This window comes from Pagrus major, chromosome 11, assembly GCF_040436345.1.
Source record: "Pagrus major chromosome 11, Pma_NU_1.0".
NCBI lineage: Eukaryota > Metazoa > Chordata > Actinopteri > Spariformes > Sparidae > Pagrus > Pagrus major.
The window spans coordinates 18325955-18342677 of NC_133225.1; the positions used below are offsets into that span (position 1 = coordinate 18325955).

Sequence of the window (16723 nt, forward strand, 5' to 3'; positions counted from 1 at the left end):
TCAGATCAGTACTTAATTGCAGTGCTTACGTTAATGTATTTTTTACTACTGGCCAAACCCAGTCGATCTTAAAATGTAATCTCAATGCTTTTTTGCTCTTTGTTTTTCTTGTAATATTTAAAACAATCCAACTGTTTCTGTGGCTGATTCTGACGGGAAGTAAACTGAAGCATGAAAATCAAAGAGGTACGATGGCTGAGAGAATCCTTAAGTGTGATTACACAAGAGACTCCTGCGCTGTGCAATCTCCTAAAAGACGGCAGGCATTGGTGCAGCTGATTGCTGCTTGATGTCATCACCCTCAAACTGCACGTCTAAAGTGGGGCGTCATTGGAGCGCTTTAGGCTGAGACACATTTTAAAATCAGCATGAAGAGCAGCGATTCACCACTCTGTTTGACTTTGTCGTATCCAGGAGGGGAGCTTTGTGATGCCAGGAGACAGCGAAGAAATGTGAAGACCAGGAGTAGTACTGATATTCAGGAAATAAAAGAGAAAACCAAGCTGCATCTTGTCTTTCTTCATTCACTGCACGTGGCTGGGTTTGTGGATCATGCGGATCCCACCGGGTTTATCCCTTCACTCAGCTGTGAAAAACTTGTTTATATCATTTTCTGAATGATTAAAAGTGAGGCTTTACACAACAACAAGACTTGTTTTGAGTTCTGGGTTTTTTGTGAGAAAAAGCACAACACACATTTCTCCCATAAAGGCTACACCTTTTTTTACTGTGATATAATAAAACAACCCACAACTGACCATTTACTTTGCACAATATTGTAGAGGTGCTTATCTCTCACGCATTAACCACTGTGAGGTTGTCAGAGTGACAATGTCACAGGTCAGCGTGGCTATGACAGCGCCTGTTTACGTAAGTTGTCCAAACCAGACCTCTGTCCTGCTCACAAGACCTCTGTCCTGCCCACAAGGCTCCATGCAGCTACTTTCCCCAATCAAAACACACACTGGTATATAAAGGAGTAATCACAAATATTAGCTTCTACTTCTCAGTCTCACCATGCAGGGGCTCCTCCTCTGCTGCCTTGTGGCCCTGGCCAGTAAGTTTTCATTGATTCATTCCTATTATGTTTACTTATAGAGGGGTATGAATGCAGTTTAAAAGCTTTCAACTCATAATGGTGAGGTTGATTGAATTATTTTACTGCTTTTTCCTCTAATGTATATGTGCAATTTAAATGTATTCTACCTTCTAACTAGGGATGGTTTTTAGAGAAGTAAAATATTAATCTAATTGCAGTTGATCAGTCATGAATAATATGTGATTTGTGGCATAAATAACAAAAACAATAGCAACTTTGAGGCGAGTCATTTATCATTTATGGATTTAAATGGAGTTTTCTTTAGCCGTCAATCTGTTTTTATCATTATTCATGTGAATGTTTATTTTTTGGGTTAGTTTATACTCATGAAAATGTGTTTTTAAAGATTCTACTGTTCTTTTTTTTAAATGTTTTGGGATCATGTTGAAAAGAATTGTTCTCCCTCAGATTAGAGTGTTTTGTTGATCATAAATTAATCAAATCAAATCAAAAATTATCTTCCATTTGCAAAAAAGTTCTAATGCTGACACTATGTTTAACTTATATTCTTCTAGCATGTCAAAGTCTTCGTTATGGTGAGTCTTTCTATTGGTATCCTACAAGTCATACAACCAAAATTTTCCATAAACAACAAGTGAAATGACATTTAACTTTGTAAACTGAAACCTTTCAGACCTCAGCCTGAACCCCAGGAAAACCTACCAGTACAAATATGAGGGATCGGTGAATTTTGGACTTGGCATGCCAAACCTTGCAGAATCTGGTGTGAGAATGACGTGCAGGGTGAAGATCGTTGGTGCATCTGCACAAACATTTGTCCTTCAGGTAAGAGTGACAATACAAACTTTCTCAGAATATCTCAAAAACTGTCACTGAGCAGTGCAGCATTAACAATGTCAGGCTGTTGATTAGTTCATTCCATGTCTGATTCATTAATTAGGAAAGGAATTGACAGAGCAATTTATTATTTATTCATGCATCATAAATTATTTGACGGTCAAATTAATGAACATCTGTTGAAAGGTTGCACAAGCTTTTGAAGCCTCTAATCTGCCCCAAAATAACTTTCATGTTTTATAAACAACCAAATATGTTCCTCATGAAAATGCTGGAAATTAGTTCAAATTAGAGATTGTTGGTTCCAAATGTTTGCGTGTGAACACTTGTGCAACACTGTGTTCTTTCTTCTATAATGCGCAAACAGTAATCTTCCATTTCCTTCATGTCATCTTTCATTCATAAACAGATGCTGTTGCAAACTCTTGAAAAATTGGACATATAATTATTGCAGGGGCGTGCACAGACATTTTGGGGGGCAGGGACTCAAGCAAAAAGGGGGGCATTCACAGCACCCATAATATTCTCTATTCCCACCACGATGTTGCAAGGTATTCATAAAATGAAGTGTTCAAATAACTTATTTGTTGAAGAAACCACAAATTTCTCGTTTTCATTAAATGTATCCAAATTTTAGGCCAATTCAATACTGATATTAGGAAAGAACAAACCATTTGAGACATGTGAGCACATTTTGAGCACTAAAGGAAAAATTGGAGCTTGATTCTAACAAATAGACCTTTTCTATGTGGATTATGCATCAGTTTTGCACAACTATGTTTGTTGTGCTCTCCCACCTTACATTACTATATCAGTGTTGTAAATAATGAGGTCAGAGCACTTTCTACTGGACAAAAGGTTTGGTATTACAATACATATATCAATATTGCTCATCTCACTCTCTTTCTTTTTCTTAAGCCTTTTCATTCTTTGCATTAGATCAGGAGATGATAAATAAATAAATAAATAAATAATACATTTATTTGTGTAGCACTTATCAAAACCAGCGTACAAAAGTGCTTCACAACAAACAGAAAAACACAATTATAAAAAACAAAGCAAGAAAAGTGAACTAGAGCTAAAAACAATGGATGATAAAAACCATAATAAAAGAATAAAAAGTATTTAAAAATTTCAACACATTTAGGAAAGCCTTTCGATGATAATAAGTCTTTAAAAGCGATTCAAAAGGGGACGCTGATGTAATTAGTGGGTTAGTTATTAGTCAGTTAGATGATGATAGTAGTTCCTCAGCCAGGTCGTTCCACAGCCGAGAAGCTCTCACAGCAAACACTCTGTCCCCTCCTGTTTTAAGGTGTGAGCTGGGAAGAGTGAGTAGGTTCCTGCCTGAGGATCTTAATCTTATCCTCAATCTTCATCTAACCTTAAACTGTCTGTTTGTCATTAGGTCTCTCTAAGACAAATGAAAACCCCTCGACCTGGACCCAAATAGCAGCAACAACTAAAAGATTCTCTATTTATAGTAACGTAAGCTTTAAAGATCCCCTCCACACATGTTTTAAGTCATATAAAATATTTTCTAATGTGTGTCTGACATATTATGCATATAGTACAGAGAAAACTTACACTTTCAGCCCTCTATTGTCAAACTTTAACAATCCAGTAAAGGAGTACAATTCATGTCCACTTCTACCGAGCTACACATTTAATCTGTCTTTCATCTGACATGAATTTGAGCAGAGAACGAGGTCATGCAGACTACACCTGAACAAATGAGCAACAATACATCTGTTTATTTCCATCTCTGGCTCAAAGGTCTCAGATTTGGCCTTCGAGGAGTTCAACGGCTTCCCAGGGAAAAACGGCTTTAATGCCTCCCCAAAGCTCACCCAGCGTATTGCTGCCCAGATCGTCAAACCTTTCATGTTTGACTACACCAGCGGACACGTCGGTGACATCCGCGCCCCTGCTGAGGTTTCTGACACTGTTGTCAACATTGTGAGAGGGATCCTGGGTTTCCTCCAGGTCACTGTCAAGACCACACAGACGGTCTATGAGCTTGAGGAGGTTGGTGACAAATAAATGAATCCCAGCACATCATCAGTGAAAATGTGATAATAAATGCAATAATTTAATTGTCTTTGTAGGTTGGCATCCATGGCAAGTGTCAGAGTAACTATGCTACTGAGGAAAACACAGAAACAAAGGACATGACCATCACTCAGGTTGTTGATGTCGGTGCCTGCAAGGAGAAGGCGGCGATCTACAGGGGAATGGCTACAGCTGTGCTTGATCAAGTCTCCAAACAGGTCTGTTTATCTTCCCCACATGCATTACATTCTACATGTATAAATTAAACCAAACCAAAGCCTGTGCTATTTCTGTGTGTCCTCCAATCTAGAGAGGCGAATCTGTCATCTCAACAGTGAGATATGTTTACACCGTCAAACCAACAGCCGAGGGAGGTCTCATTACCAGGGCTCACGGCCTGGAGCGACAGCACTTCAGTCCCTTCAACGTGAAGGGCGGCAGTTTCAAGATGCAAGCGATGTAAGACAAGAAAATATCTGCACATTATGCCTGCTCATCCACAAGGCTTGTCTGCAGTACAAATCGGATGCTTTAAATAACTTCTCCCGCAGGAAGGAAATGGTGCTGCTCTGCGTGAGCGACACAGCCAGAGCCTTCACGTATGGGCCAATGGAAAGCAAGGGCAACCTTGTTTACAAGTTTGTGAATGCAGAAGCTAATGTCCCCATTATGATGCAGAACCTGGATGACCCAGTACCAAAGGTAGTGATATTTACATTGTATATACAGTATATTACTGCCACATAGGAAGTCATATTTTTGAAAAAGGAACAGGAAACAGGACACAACTAAATTTAAATCAATATTGAAATAGCAAGTCAATGACATTCCTACATATTATGGAAAAACATTCAATTATTTTTCTATCTTTTTTGGAAATGTCAAAGGATCATCTGTTGTTTTAAAACCTCTCTGTTCCCCTCTACAGGCTATTGAGTTGATCAAACAACTGGCTGAAGCTAATAAATACGAGGTTGACAGTGCTACCACTGAGGTCACTATACAGCTGTACCAACTTCTCAGAGTGATTCCCTATGAAGGATTAGACACTATGTGGAAGCAATTTGCAGGAAATGAACAGTACAGGTGAGGACTTGGTTGTCATACCTGTTCTTATTTTCAGTGGTGGAAAGTGGCTGAGACAGAGACACCATTCACCCTATAACAAGACACTGTACCATCACCATGATTCTGAAGCTGTTAGTTTAGGGTGAAAAAGTTACATAATTTTGCTTATTTACAATTTTTGTTGCACATGTATTTTATTTAAGTATTTCCATTTTAAGCCATTTTATGCTTTTCTCACTAGATTTCACAGGAAATACTGCACATTTTACTCATTTATGTTTAACTAACAGCTTATATACTAGTTATTTCAAAACTTCACATATAAATCTAAAATGAGTTTCTGTTTTCTGTCATCTTTCTGTTGCATAATGACACTTTAATATTAGGAGTATTCAACAACAAATTCAAAAGGAACAGGCCAGAAATATTATTTTTTTAATCACATATTTTAAACTTATGCAAATGAATGTAGTAAAAAAAAAAACACATAGGAATGTTTATTCAGTTTTGAAGACAAAAAATATTTTTGGTCACATATCTGACCCAGGCACATCACAAAGAGCAGAAACAGGACAAAGAAAGAGTGCATGGAATCATAACAAGTAACAAGACTTGTAAACCAGTAAAACAATGTCTATATACTTTATATATTGGGCCTGATGTGCTCCAATGCTGTCAGTTGAGTAGGGCAGTTTTCTACCTTTACTTGACTAAAAGTTTGAATGAAGGAGTTAAAGATCTGAATACACTGAGTCACTTCTCACTGTTGGATAATTATGATTAATAAAAGTGGGGGAAATTAATATATCTCAATGTTGAGATATTTATATATGTGAACTACATTTTAGAAAATGCATATTAGCAGCCACAACATCTTTTTAGGGGTCTTGAAACTGATTGTCTTGTCATGACCAAATGTCCTACAGATTATATATTCACATGAGACTATTAATGCCTTAAGGAAAGTGTGAATCTGCTTAGATTACATCAATTTAAAGTCTTTTACAAACAGTGAGCATTTTTAATCGTAATCTTCAGTTCAGGAAGTATAGTGAAGGTCATACAGTAAAGCAGAAAGTCAGGCTGTAAAGGTCGGGCGGTGCATGGGTGTGTAGCGAAGTGTAAAAGTGATCCTTCTCTAACCTTGACCCAACAGTTTCAGTGGATTGAATCTGACTATACCCAGAAATGATAAATACATTTCTTCAGCATGTAACACTGCTGTATGGTTTGAAAGTGAAAATCCTTCACAGATGTCCTTTAACGAAGCTTTTCATTATAGTTATATTATGAGCTGGTGAACAAAAAGGTCCAAGGCCATCTCTGAAATCTGATACTGATCCTCCCAACTGAATAGCTAATTGAGAAGTGTCCTCCCACTTAGTCCGGGAAGGATGTAGCCTGGCATATTACCGTTGATGAAAGATTTATTATCATGTGAGGCCTGGTGACAGAAAGGTGATGACTGAAAGACTGCTTTCCTTGCTCATTAAGATTACGGCAGCCTGTGACACCTTGTATTTCATCCTCTACAAGTGCAATTAAACGTGACATCTGAACTCGTCCTTCACGCTTTTATCTTTTCATTTTTGCACCCTTGATTTATTTGAAGGATAATCCTGTTGCCTTAATTCTCTCTTCTTTCACTTCTTATCAGACATTGGTTTTTGGACATGATTGTTGAGGTCAGCGATGCCAGGATCCTGAAGTTCCTGGAAACTCGGTTCCAGGCTGGCGATGTGTCTCCATCAGAAGCTCTGCAAACAGTTTTGCTGTCTATTAACCACCTTCAGCCAATTCCAGAGCTGGTTGAGATGGCTAAAGTGAGTAGATGCTAAACACGGAGGAGTTGTTTGCCTATTTAAAATTATCCACATCATGTCAAAATGTCTCTGTCTTTCTTCTGTAGATGTTCCTGAACATGCCCTTCAGTAAATCCAACACCTATCTGTGGCACACTGTGGTGCTTACCTACGGCTCTCTGGTGTACAAGCACTGTGCCTATTATACACCTTGTCCAGTAAATGCTGTTCAGGTAATCAAACAGATGGATCAATTGCTTTCCTTTTGAATTGAGCAAGGTTACAAAGGCAAATTACAATGTAGTAGATCACTGCTTGTAAAAATGTGCCCTGTGTATTTGTTTTACATCTGTACTAGCCGCTGCTGGACATGGCCTTGGAGAGTCTGAGGAATGGCAATGAGGCGGACATGGTTCTCGCTCTGAAGGCTCTGGGGAATGCGGGTCATCCAGGCAGCATTAAAACCATCATGCGCTTCCTCCCTGGTGTCGCTGCAACCCCTGTGGATCTTCCACCTAGTGTGCTGAGTGCTGCTGTACAGTCTATGAGGCTCATAGCTGCGAGAGACCCTCACAGTGTAAGATCACTAATATGTAGGACATGCAGGAATAAAACATGCTTTAGATCAGGGTCGGCAAGTGCCATTTTAAAATGTTCCTGTTAACAGTGTGCAAAATCAATCTGAAGGTTAACATTAAGCTTAATCATGACACCACATTTTTCATCCCATAATCAGGACATTGTAATTACATATGAGAGCTCTACAAAGGCTGCGATCCTTATCAAAACATCCACATAAACTTAAAATCATTAACCCTACCAACCTACCACCAATCTTGTTCATCAGCAATAAACTTAAAGGAGACATGTTATGCTCATTTTTGGGTTCATAATTTTATTTTGGGTTACTACTAGAATATGTTAACATGCTTTAATGCTCAAAAAACACATCAGTTTTGTCATACTGTCCAGTGCAGCAGCTCTGTATTCCCCCTCTGTCTGAAACACTCTGTTTTAGCTCCTGTCTCTTTAAGGTCCCCACTCCCAAATACTCAGTCTGCTCTGATTGATCAGCTCACACACACCTGAGCTAGCACCGCTAACAACACCAGAGTAGCTGAGCTAAATCAATTCTTGCATGCCAAACTAGCTGCTAGGCATAAATTATGCAAATGTGTGACATGGTGGTGTAGTGTGATGTCACAAAGTCACAGAATTAAAGGCAGGACTACTCACAAGGCGTTTCAGGAGCAGTGTTTTCCGTATGAGAGAGGAGCTTCTGTTGGTGCAGACTTTGACCTTTTTAATCAAATGGTAATGTTAGCTAGGAAATGGTTGAATGCTAATGTTAGGTAATGGGTTATTTAATATGTTATTTTAACATGATGTCTCTCCAGATTTTCACTATCTTTTGGCTTTTCAGTTGCAGATCAATCGAGAAGTGCTAAAATGCTAATCTGTCAGCTTTCCTATGTTTATATGACTTGCAACCTGGTACACAGCAACATAACGTTAACCCAGAATTCGAGCTTCCCACTCTGAGCATGACATCAGAGGAAAATGGCTGCCGTGTGAATACGGTCTATTGTTAAGGCTAACGAGTGCCAATGACCCCTGCTTTAGATGCTTTATTTCTCACAGCTGTATGCTGGGTTTTTACTGTTCCAGTGCTCAAAAATGTATTTCTTTTTTCTCAGTGTGGCAGCTAATAATTTTCAACAATCATATGAAAATGTCAAATCTGATTCATGCTATTGTCAAGATCTCTTTAGATTTTGAAGGTATATCATCTTCTCTGTATTCATATCTACGACATTAACTGTAATCTGCCTCTCAAAGTTCACCGTCGGTTCAGAAAATAATAGAGCAGAATTTCCCTCAGTGGTCGGTGGTTGAATGTGCTACATTTCTGAACTCCTCTTCATTATAATGCTTCTCTTTCCAGGTCCAAGACATCACCATGAGTCTGTTCCTGCAGAAGAACCTTCCCACCGAGTTACGCATGCTGTCCTTCATGATCCTGTTTGACACTAAGCCACCGATGGCTCTGGTGTCCACAGTGACTGCACATCTCATGGAAGAGAAGGACCTCCATGTTGTTAGTTTTGCATACTCCTACTTGAGAAGCCTTGGCAGATCCAGCACACCAGAGAATTTCTTCCTGTGAGCTGAACAAAGCAGTTATAATTCAATTGGATGTTTTTTTTTTTTTCTGTTAATGTTCTCCAGCTTTCAACTTTCTTTTTCCTGTGTTCTCTACGATAGCTCAACTGCCTGCAATGTAGCCGCGAAGATCCTGGCTCCTAAGTTCGGTCGTCTCAGCTATCACTACAGCAAAGCAATGCGCATGGACTGGTTTAATGGTACGCTCAAATACAGCTTGTTGGATTCTTGGATTTAATGCGAAACTGCTGAAAAGAGTGAAAATGTGTTATTATCCCCGATACAGAGGATTTCCTTATTGGAACAGCAGCAGAAGTCTTCATGCTCAGAAGTGCAACAAATATCTTTCCCACTGAAATCATGATGAAAGGAAAGTTTTTCTTCATTGGCAGAATTCTGCAGCTGCTCGAGGTACAAGGCGACACGTTTGCATTAAAACGTCTCTTGAAGATAAACTAAAGTCTGAATAATCATGAATCATAATGATCTTCCTTTCTTTTGAAGTTTGGTATCCGTGCTGATGGACTTAAGGATCTGTTTGGCACCGGTTTTAATGGAGATCTTAGTTTTAGTGACTTCCAGTCTCTCTTCAATGTTGTGAGTATATGACTGAGACTAAATTCATGCAAAAATGTCGTTGTTATCTACTCAACCACATGCCAATGGAAAGTCAGGTGAAGTTTCGTAGTTCACAAAGCGTTGCAGAATAGGTCATATAATATATAAACAGGTCATATTGATATTTTTATGATTGTGAATCAATAATTTAAAAAATTGTGTCAGGTCCAAATGATTGTTTTGTGTAGGTCTGTGTACAAATTCTAACAGTTGGTTCCAGTTTCTTACAAGATTTTTCAGCCAATAACATAACACTGCTGGTATCAGGTGGTGTCTGTGTTTTGTCAGCATCAAGAGTTTCGGTAGTTACCAGTTTGTGGGGGAAAAAAACATGATGACCAGCTGATTTCTGGTTATGCGCCAGCATACTTTGCTGTCGTACCATTAACCAGCTAGCGTTAGCAATGTTAGCTTGTACAACAGCCAGCAACCACTTGACAGGGCAGATGATTCAAACAGCAGCTGCGTTGTAACTTAATGGACACATTTAGTGGCTAAATGTTACCAATAACACCTTTGAAACGTAAAAAAAAAAGTGGCTTAATACACCATGTGGTCAAGCTTCTGAACCCACTTCAGACGAGGTATGTGCTAGCACTTTCAGCTCAGCAGCTACAGTGAAGATTTTGGCTTAAAAAAATCACTTTGGGACCTTGAGGCTTCCAGAAACTTGAAAAAAAAACTTCACCTGACTTTCCATCAGCATGGGGTTAAAATTATCCTTCAAGGTAGCACCATCACAGTGTGGTACCTGTGTCATTTTCAGCTTCAAAACTGGGAAACTATGCCAAACAACAAGCCTATCCTCTCTGCCTTTTCACGCGCCTCTGGACAAGAGTGGTTTTTTGCTGATGTTAACAAAGAGTTCATCCAGAACATCATCGGGGTGAGAGAATAATTAAACAAAACACTGAGGATAATCTATTTATGTTTGAACCAGCTCAGTTGAAATTGAATATATTTTCATGCAGCCTTTTGCATGGTCTCTCCTCTGAACCTACTTGCAGACTGTCAGCCTTTCCGCAGGCAGGGAAAGCCCTCTGTGGACTGCGATTGACAACTTACAGAGAGGAGTATCATGGCACCGCGTGAAGCCTTTCTTAATCTTTGAGGTTCGCTACTTCCAAGCTACCACCCTGGGTCTCCCACTGGAGATTAGCAAATATTATGAATCCGTCAATGGCATCACTGTAAATGGTGAGGAGGCAAATCCAACAGCACGCAAACTCTTTACAAATCAAATTAATGCCTAACATGATTTATTTTATTTGATATAAACTATAATTGAAACCATTTTTTCTTATGTAGCCAAAGCTGCTGTGAACCCACCGCTGACTGAACGTCTTGGACAACTGTTGAATTCTGAAATTTCACTGGAGTCTGATGGTTTTATTGGGTAAAATAACAAAAGTTCATTTAATTTAAAGGAGATATATTACCAGCATGTTAAGCAAATCTAATCAGACACAAACCATGTTATTTTGGCAGTTACAGTATAATTACTGAATTATCCCCTTTCTTTTTTAGCTACACAAAGGATTTTTGGGTTTTCTATGGTATCAACACAGAGCTGTTCCAGGTTGGTTCTGAGTTGAAGACCAAGATGCCTCTTGCTATCCCGTGGAAGTTTACAGCTAAGATCAACGTCAGAGAGAAGAAGTTTGAACTTGACTTCCCTTCATGCAAAAAGGAGTTTACTCTCCTTGCAGTTAGGTACGTTTGAAGGTTGTGTGAAATAATGATTTCACATAACAAACATAAATCTTATCTTCTACACTTCAGAATAAGTTTAGAATAAAAAATCAATTCTGAATCAAATCCTGACACTATTTCAACACCTATTGTGTATAGTATTTATGTTATACAATTTTGCTTTAAGTTAAATACATGCTATCCACAATGCTGCCAATGCCAAGTCTAGAATTCTTATTTTGCCTCCCAACCAACAGCTCCAATGTGTACGCAGTCACCAGGAACATCGCAGAGCCGGCTTCAGCTAAAATGACTCCAATAATACCCAATGCTGTGGACTCCAATCATGAAGTCGTTAGCACGGGCCCCACAGTTGTGAGCCCTGAGTCAGATGAGGTACAACCAAAGCCTTACAGAGATTGGTGTTGGAGATAAACTAAATGAGATTCACAGAAGTCTAATATCTTTGTGGTTTTCCAATGCAACAGTTCCTGACATCGAACACCTGGCATCCACGAGCCAAAATGTGTGCTGAGAGTAACATTTATGGAGCCGGTATCTGTGTGGAGTCTGAGATGCAGAGAGAGTATTACCATGAGGAATACCCCCTGTACTATTTCCTGGGATACACCAACCTGGCAGTGAAAGTGGTCCCAGGTATGTGCAACAAGTCCAAACTGATAGAAGAGATTTCCCAGTCTAAGTACAGTGCAGTTTTTTTTTAACTTTATTTTGAGCTTTCAGTCAATAAGACCATCCTCAGAGCATGCATGATTCAGTAATGGAAGGCCAACAAGTTCTTCACATTACGCCTTACAGCACTGGTTCTCAAACTGGGGTCGGGTCGAGTCAATTTCCAGAAGAATATAAAAGATATTCTGAAAAATGTTTTTTTTTATTGAGAGTGTGTACAGAAGTTCTGCTTGTAAACAAACACCTTTTTTTCATCTTTGCACACAGGATGTTGTGAGTTAAAAGTCCCAGTGCTTTTAACTGAGACTTTTAAACTGGGTTGATGAACACCAACCTGTTTTTTTCTGAGGGGGGTCGCCTCTCAAAAAGGTTAAGAACCACTGCCCTCCAGCATTGTGCGTGTCACAAAATTACATACCCGGTGAAACTACTGACTTATTCGTCAAATTAGCAAAAGCTGCAAAGCTGCTGCTACCATAGCACAACTAGCATTGTATTAGTGGGTCAACACCTACAGTCCACTGTTGGCTTTAAACAGTACAAGGCGTAGCCCTTAAAGATGTTTTGCTGGCTTGGGTTATTATCCATATGAACTGACAGTATGATCAAAAGGCAACAAAATAAGACAACACACACAGTTTTATGTCATCAAAGATATGGTCCTGCTTTTATTCCTCGGAGTAACTTAAAGATATGATATGTAACATTTCAGCACTGAAATGTCTAAAAATGACGAGACTTATACATTTTGTTAATTTGTGTATATACAAAATGCCAAATATTTCCAACAATGTTCAAACCCAGAGATATCCATAAGTTCACTCAGTGTAAGGATGCCTTGAATTTGGTTGCGCGTCGCTAAAATATCAGATGATACATCTGTGAAAAAGAAAGGAAAAGTCACCAAACGTGATGAAACATAACTTGATTAAAGCTGCGGCAAATTAAACCACTGATTTCAGCAAAACACAAGATTTTTGGTTAAACTTAAAGGTTCACTATGTAGTTTTGGGTAAGAAATTTTAATCAGCAGAGAAAGATCTTCATTGGTTGATTTTTTTTTTATGTCAACAACCTAAATAAACAAACTCTCTTCCTTTTCAATAAACTGAATAAACAAAGGACAACACGGTTTCATACTGTTTTACTTTGTATATATGTGGCGGACCCTGCCACCTTTCTATTTTTAAACAGTGTTCTGGGATCTTATTTTCCTCTGAGAACAGCTTGTTTATTCAGTTATGGAAAAGATCAATATTTCTTAGTTTGTATTATTACCTCATAATAATTGTAGATATCAAAAATTACAATTAAAAAGACTGTACATTTCAAACTACATAGTGCCCCTTTAATAATAACCATCATTTATTAATGGTAAAGTTAGAGTTAATTAAACTTTAGTCAGTGGTTATTTTAATTAACAATAAAGTGCTTCATAAACCATTTATCAAGCAATGGTAAAGGTTTATAGATATAAGTTGCAACTTTACATTAATAGATTAATAAATGGTTTATAAAGCGTTTCATTCATTGTGTAAGTAAATATGAACTAAAGTTTGATTAAATATACATTTATCATTTATGAGACAGTGTTACCAGATTATCAAAGTAAAACAATTTTATTATAGGCAAGTCAAAACAGGGATTGTATTGCATTCGATTGTACAGATGTTCATGTTATCTCTGTCTGCCTCAATACATTTCTTTCTGAGATATATGCTAACGTAGAATATGCACTTTTATCAGCCCAGGCAATCAGAGCTGTTGACAAAATCCACTTGGCGGTTAATGCCGGAACAAGCCGACACCCAATGAGCACACGCCAACTGCTTGAGACTTTGAGGAGGCTTTCCAAGGTATTTGGCTACCTTTGCTATGTTGTTTTCTCTGCACCTGCTCTGCTGTTTAATCCATTCAAGTTTTCCTGTTGTTTAATTGTGTCTACAGGAAGCCACCCAGGGAGTACGTCTATCCTCTGATTCAGCCTCAAGCGCCGAGAGATCTCACAGCAGCCATCATGACATTGTGATGGAAGTATGTTGAACATCCTCCAAAGGGAGTGACCTCAGGATGTTTAATTGCGTTAAAAAAGGCAGTTTATACTGAGCAATGTCATCATGTAAAATGTTTTAGCTGTGCTTGTGATTCTTGACCCCATCATCACAACGAAACAGTGGACAATGTCAGGACTGTAGATATTTTTTTGAATATAAATACGCAGCACCACTGTCCACTAGATTTTACCCACAATCACACTGGAGCACAATAACAAGAGTCCACACGTGACATAGGATCATCAATACATGATGCACACGAGCCCATTAAAGTGTTACATACTGCTTTCTGTCTCGTTCAATAGACCTCGAACTCAACACCTGAAGCTGTGTTCAGTTTTCAAGCCTTCGCAATGAGTGGCAACCAGAAGCCTGAGGGTTACGATGCAGCCGTCTACTACACACCAGAGGCAAACACTCAGAACGCACAACTGATTGTGTCTCAGGTTGGAGAAGACACCAACTGGAAGATGTGCGTCGACACCATCGTGAATGAACGCACCCATGCAAAGGTAGATATAAAACACACAGGACTTACGGTAAGCTTATGCTTATGCTATCATCAGCAATTTCCTGATAAGACTAAAACCCATGATAAATGCTTGTTGTGTCATCCTTTAAATATATATATAAAAACAACATTTACTTTATTACAGCCACCACAATCACTATCAATTGCATTTTCCCAAAATCGAAAAAATTCACTCCATCACAACAGTCGTCATATATTACACATATAAGTGTAGTGTAATTGGGGAGGGGGGACACAAGTGAAGGACGTTCACTACTAGGAAAAATCAAGTCATAATTTAACAACTCAGGAGTTGGCAGAGACCAAAAGCAGAGCTAGAAAAGGGTAAACACCACACAAACATGACTCCAAATTATATCTTATCAACTTATCAATATCAGCTTCGAAGGTGATGTGTCCTTTATTGTGAAGGAATTAGAAATGTAAACTTCTACATTAAAACTCATTCTTATGGTCTGTCTAAGGCATTGTGTTATATTGCACATTGCACACAGAGGCTCTTGTTTGTAGAGATTCCTCTCTTGATTGATCTCCTGTGTTTGTTCTAGGCACATATTAGATGGGGAGCTGAATGTCAGTCCTATGAAATGTCAATGAGAGGTGCAACTGCACATCTGCCTGGATCCAAGCCAACGCTCAAGGCCAAAGTACAGTGGTTCAGGGTCCCTGAATCCATGGCAGAGATCGGCAAAAGGTGAGCCTCGGTAGAATAAAGTTGCAGTTTGAATCAAGGAGGGTAAAATGTGAGGAGGAGGAAGTGGTGAGTGAGCTGAAGAGGCTTCGATTCATGTCTTGAAGCAACTTACTCTGCCTTACAGAGCATGGTGGAAACATTTTGTGTTTACGATTGTGACACACACTGGCAGGTGTTGTTAAAGGGGCTTTTCTACCTTTCCCAGAATCGGAAGCTACGTCCCAGGCATGGCTTTCTTCCTCGGCTTCTCCGAGCAACATGAGAGAAATGCCAAGCAGGAGGTTTCTGCATCAGTTGTTGCCGCCTCAGCAGACAGCGTCGATGTGAAGATTAAATTCCCAGAGGTACTGGAGGGAACAGTCGCCTACGTTTTTATGCAAAACTTCAAAACCATTGCATTGTGTTTAACTCATCTTGACTGCTGTATTTACATGGATGTGTCATTTCCTCTGTCTTGTCATTAGTATACAGTCTACCGCCAGGCTATTCCAGTTCCGCTGCCACCTGCCAGTTTTCTGGAGTTTCAACCCGACATCAGAAACACAACAATAGACAGCTTTGGCCAGGCATGAAAACATGTGAGCTACATCAGACCATTTGATTAAGCTTAATTGAATGTTCATCTTAATTCTCAGTGTCTTTTTGGATGTAGTTCTGTGTGGGGGTGTATATGTGTGTGTGTGGATTGTTTTGACAGATTTCTATGCAAAGCAGATGAGCAAAAAAAACAAGCAAAGTGCTGTGCCATTTTTGCTTGCTTTATAAAATATGTTTTGTGCTGCAGAGAGACAACAAAGCCCAGATGGGAGCCAGATGCCTCTTTTCAAAGTGAACGCCGCAACCGAAAAATCTCACCACCGTGATGAAAGTGAGGATCATAAAAGATGCATCAGTAATCCGTCAGATGTCACCAGTTTGGAAATAACCTGTAAAGTTCCTGATTCATTCATTTGAAGGCATGTTAATATTTGATCACCCCCTGTTGACGAAACATTGTGTAAATTCATGCTTCATGTTCCAAAAATATTATATCTTCATAATACAGGATTTGGCAAAAACTGGTTCAGCAAGTTTTGTTTTTTTGTTCTGATTATTTCAGTATAAATCCTTTGTTCATCTAAACACTGTGATAAATCTGTGTATCTCTGATTATAATGCAGAGCAACCTGTTCTTTTCTTGACAGGAATAACATTTAATAAAGCTCAGTTTCACTTTGACAATGTGGCAATACAATAACTGAGGTATAATCTGAGCTCATTATTAAAAATCACACAATATCGTGTAGTTAGACAATGATCAGCAGCACTGATGAAATCCCTGGAAATCCCTGGAAAAAAACCTGATGCAGATCATGCCACAAAATCTTCTCTGGTGCAAACTTTTTCTTCGCTTTTTCTTTTTTAAAAACAAAAAAAAGAAGAAAGCTATTTACATAACAATAAATTTGCCAAATCTAA

At 38.8% G+C, this 16723-nt stretch overlaps 1 protein-coding gene across 1 annotated transcript; it reads left to right on the plus strand.

Moving 5' to 3' along the window:
• The first annotated feature begins 1017 nt into the window (after nt 1-1017).
• Nucleotides 1018-16326, plus strand: vtg3 (vitellogenin 3, phosvitinless). The gene is made up of 28 exons (XM_073476385.1): nt 1018-1057; nt 1615-1635; nt 1734-1885; nt 3674-3925; nt 4006-4167; nt 4260-4408; nt 4501-4651; nt 4878-5035; nt 6675-6840; nt 6927-7052; nt 7178-7396; nt 8765-8982; nt 9085-9182; nt 9269-9393; nt 9487-9579; nt 10367-10486; nt 10608-10797; nt 10909-10996; nt 11128-11313; nt 11550-11688; nt 11781-11949; nt 13732-13841; nt 13933-14019; nt 14345-14551; nt 15120-15265; nt 15471-15609; nt 15730-15843; nt 16050-16326. The coding sequence occupies exons 1-27, from the start codon at nt 1018-1020 to the stop codon at nt 15835-15837; spliced, it is 3819 nt and encodes a 1272-aa protein (XP_073332486.1). The 3' UTR covers nt 15838-15843; nt 16050-16326.
• The last annotated feature ends 397 nt before the right edge of the window (nt 16327-16723 follow it).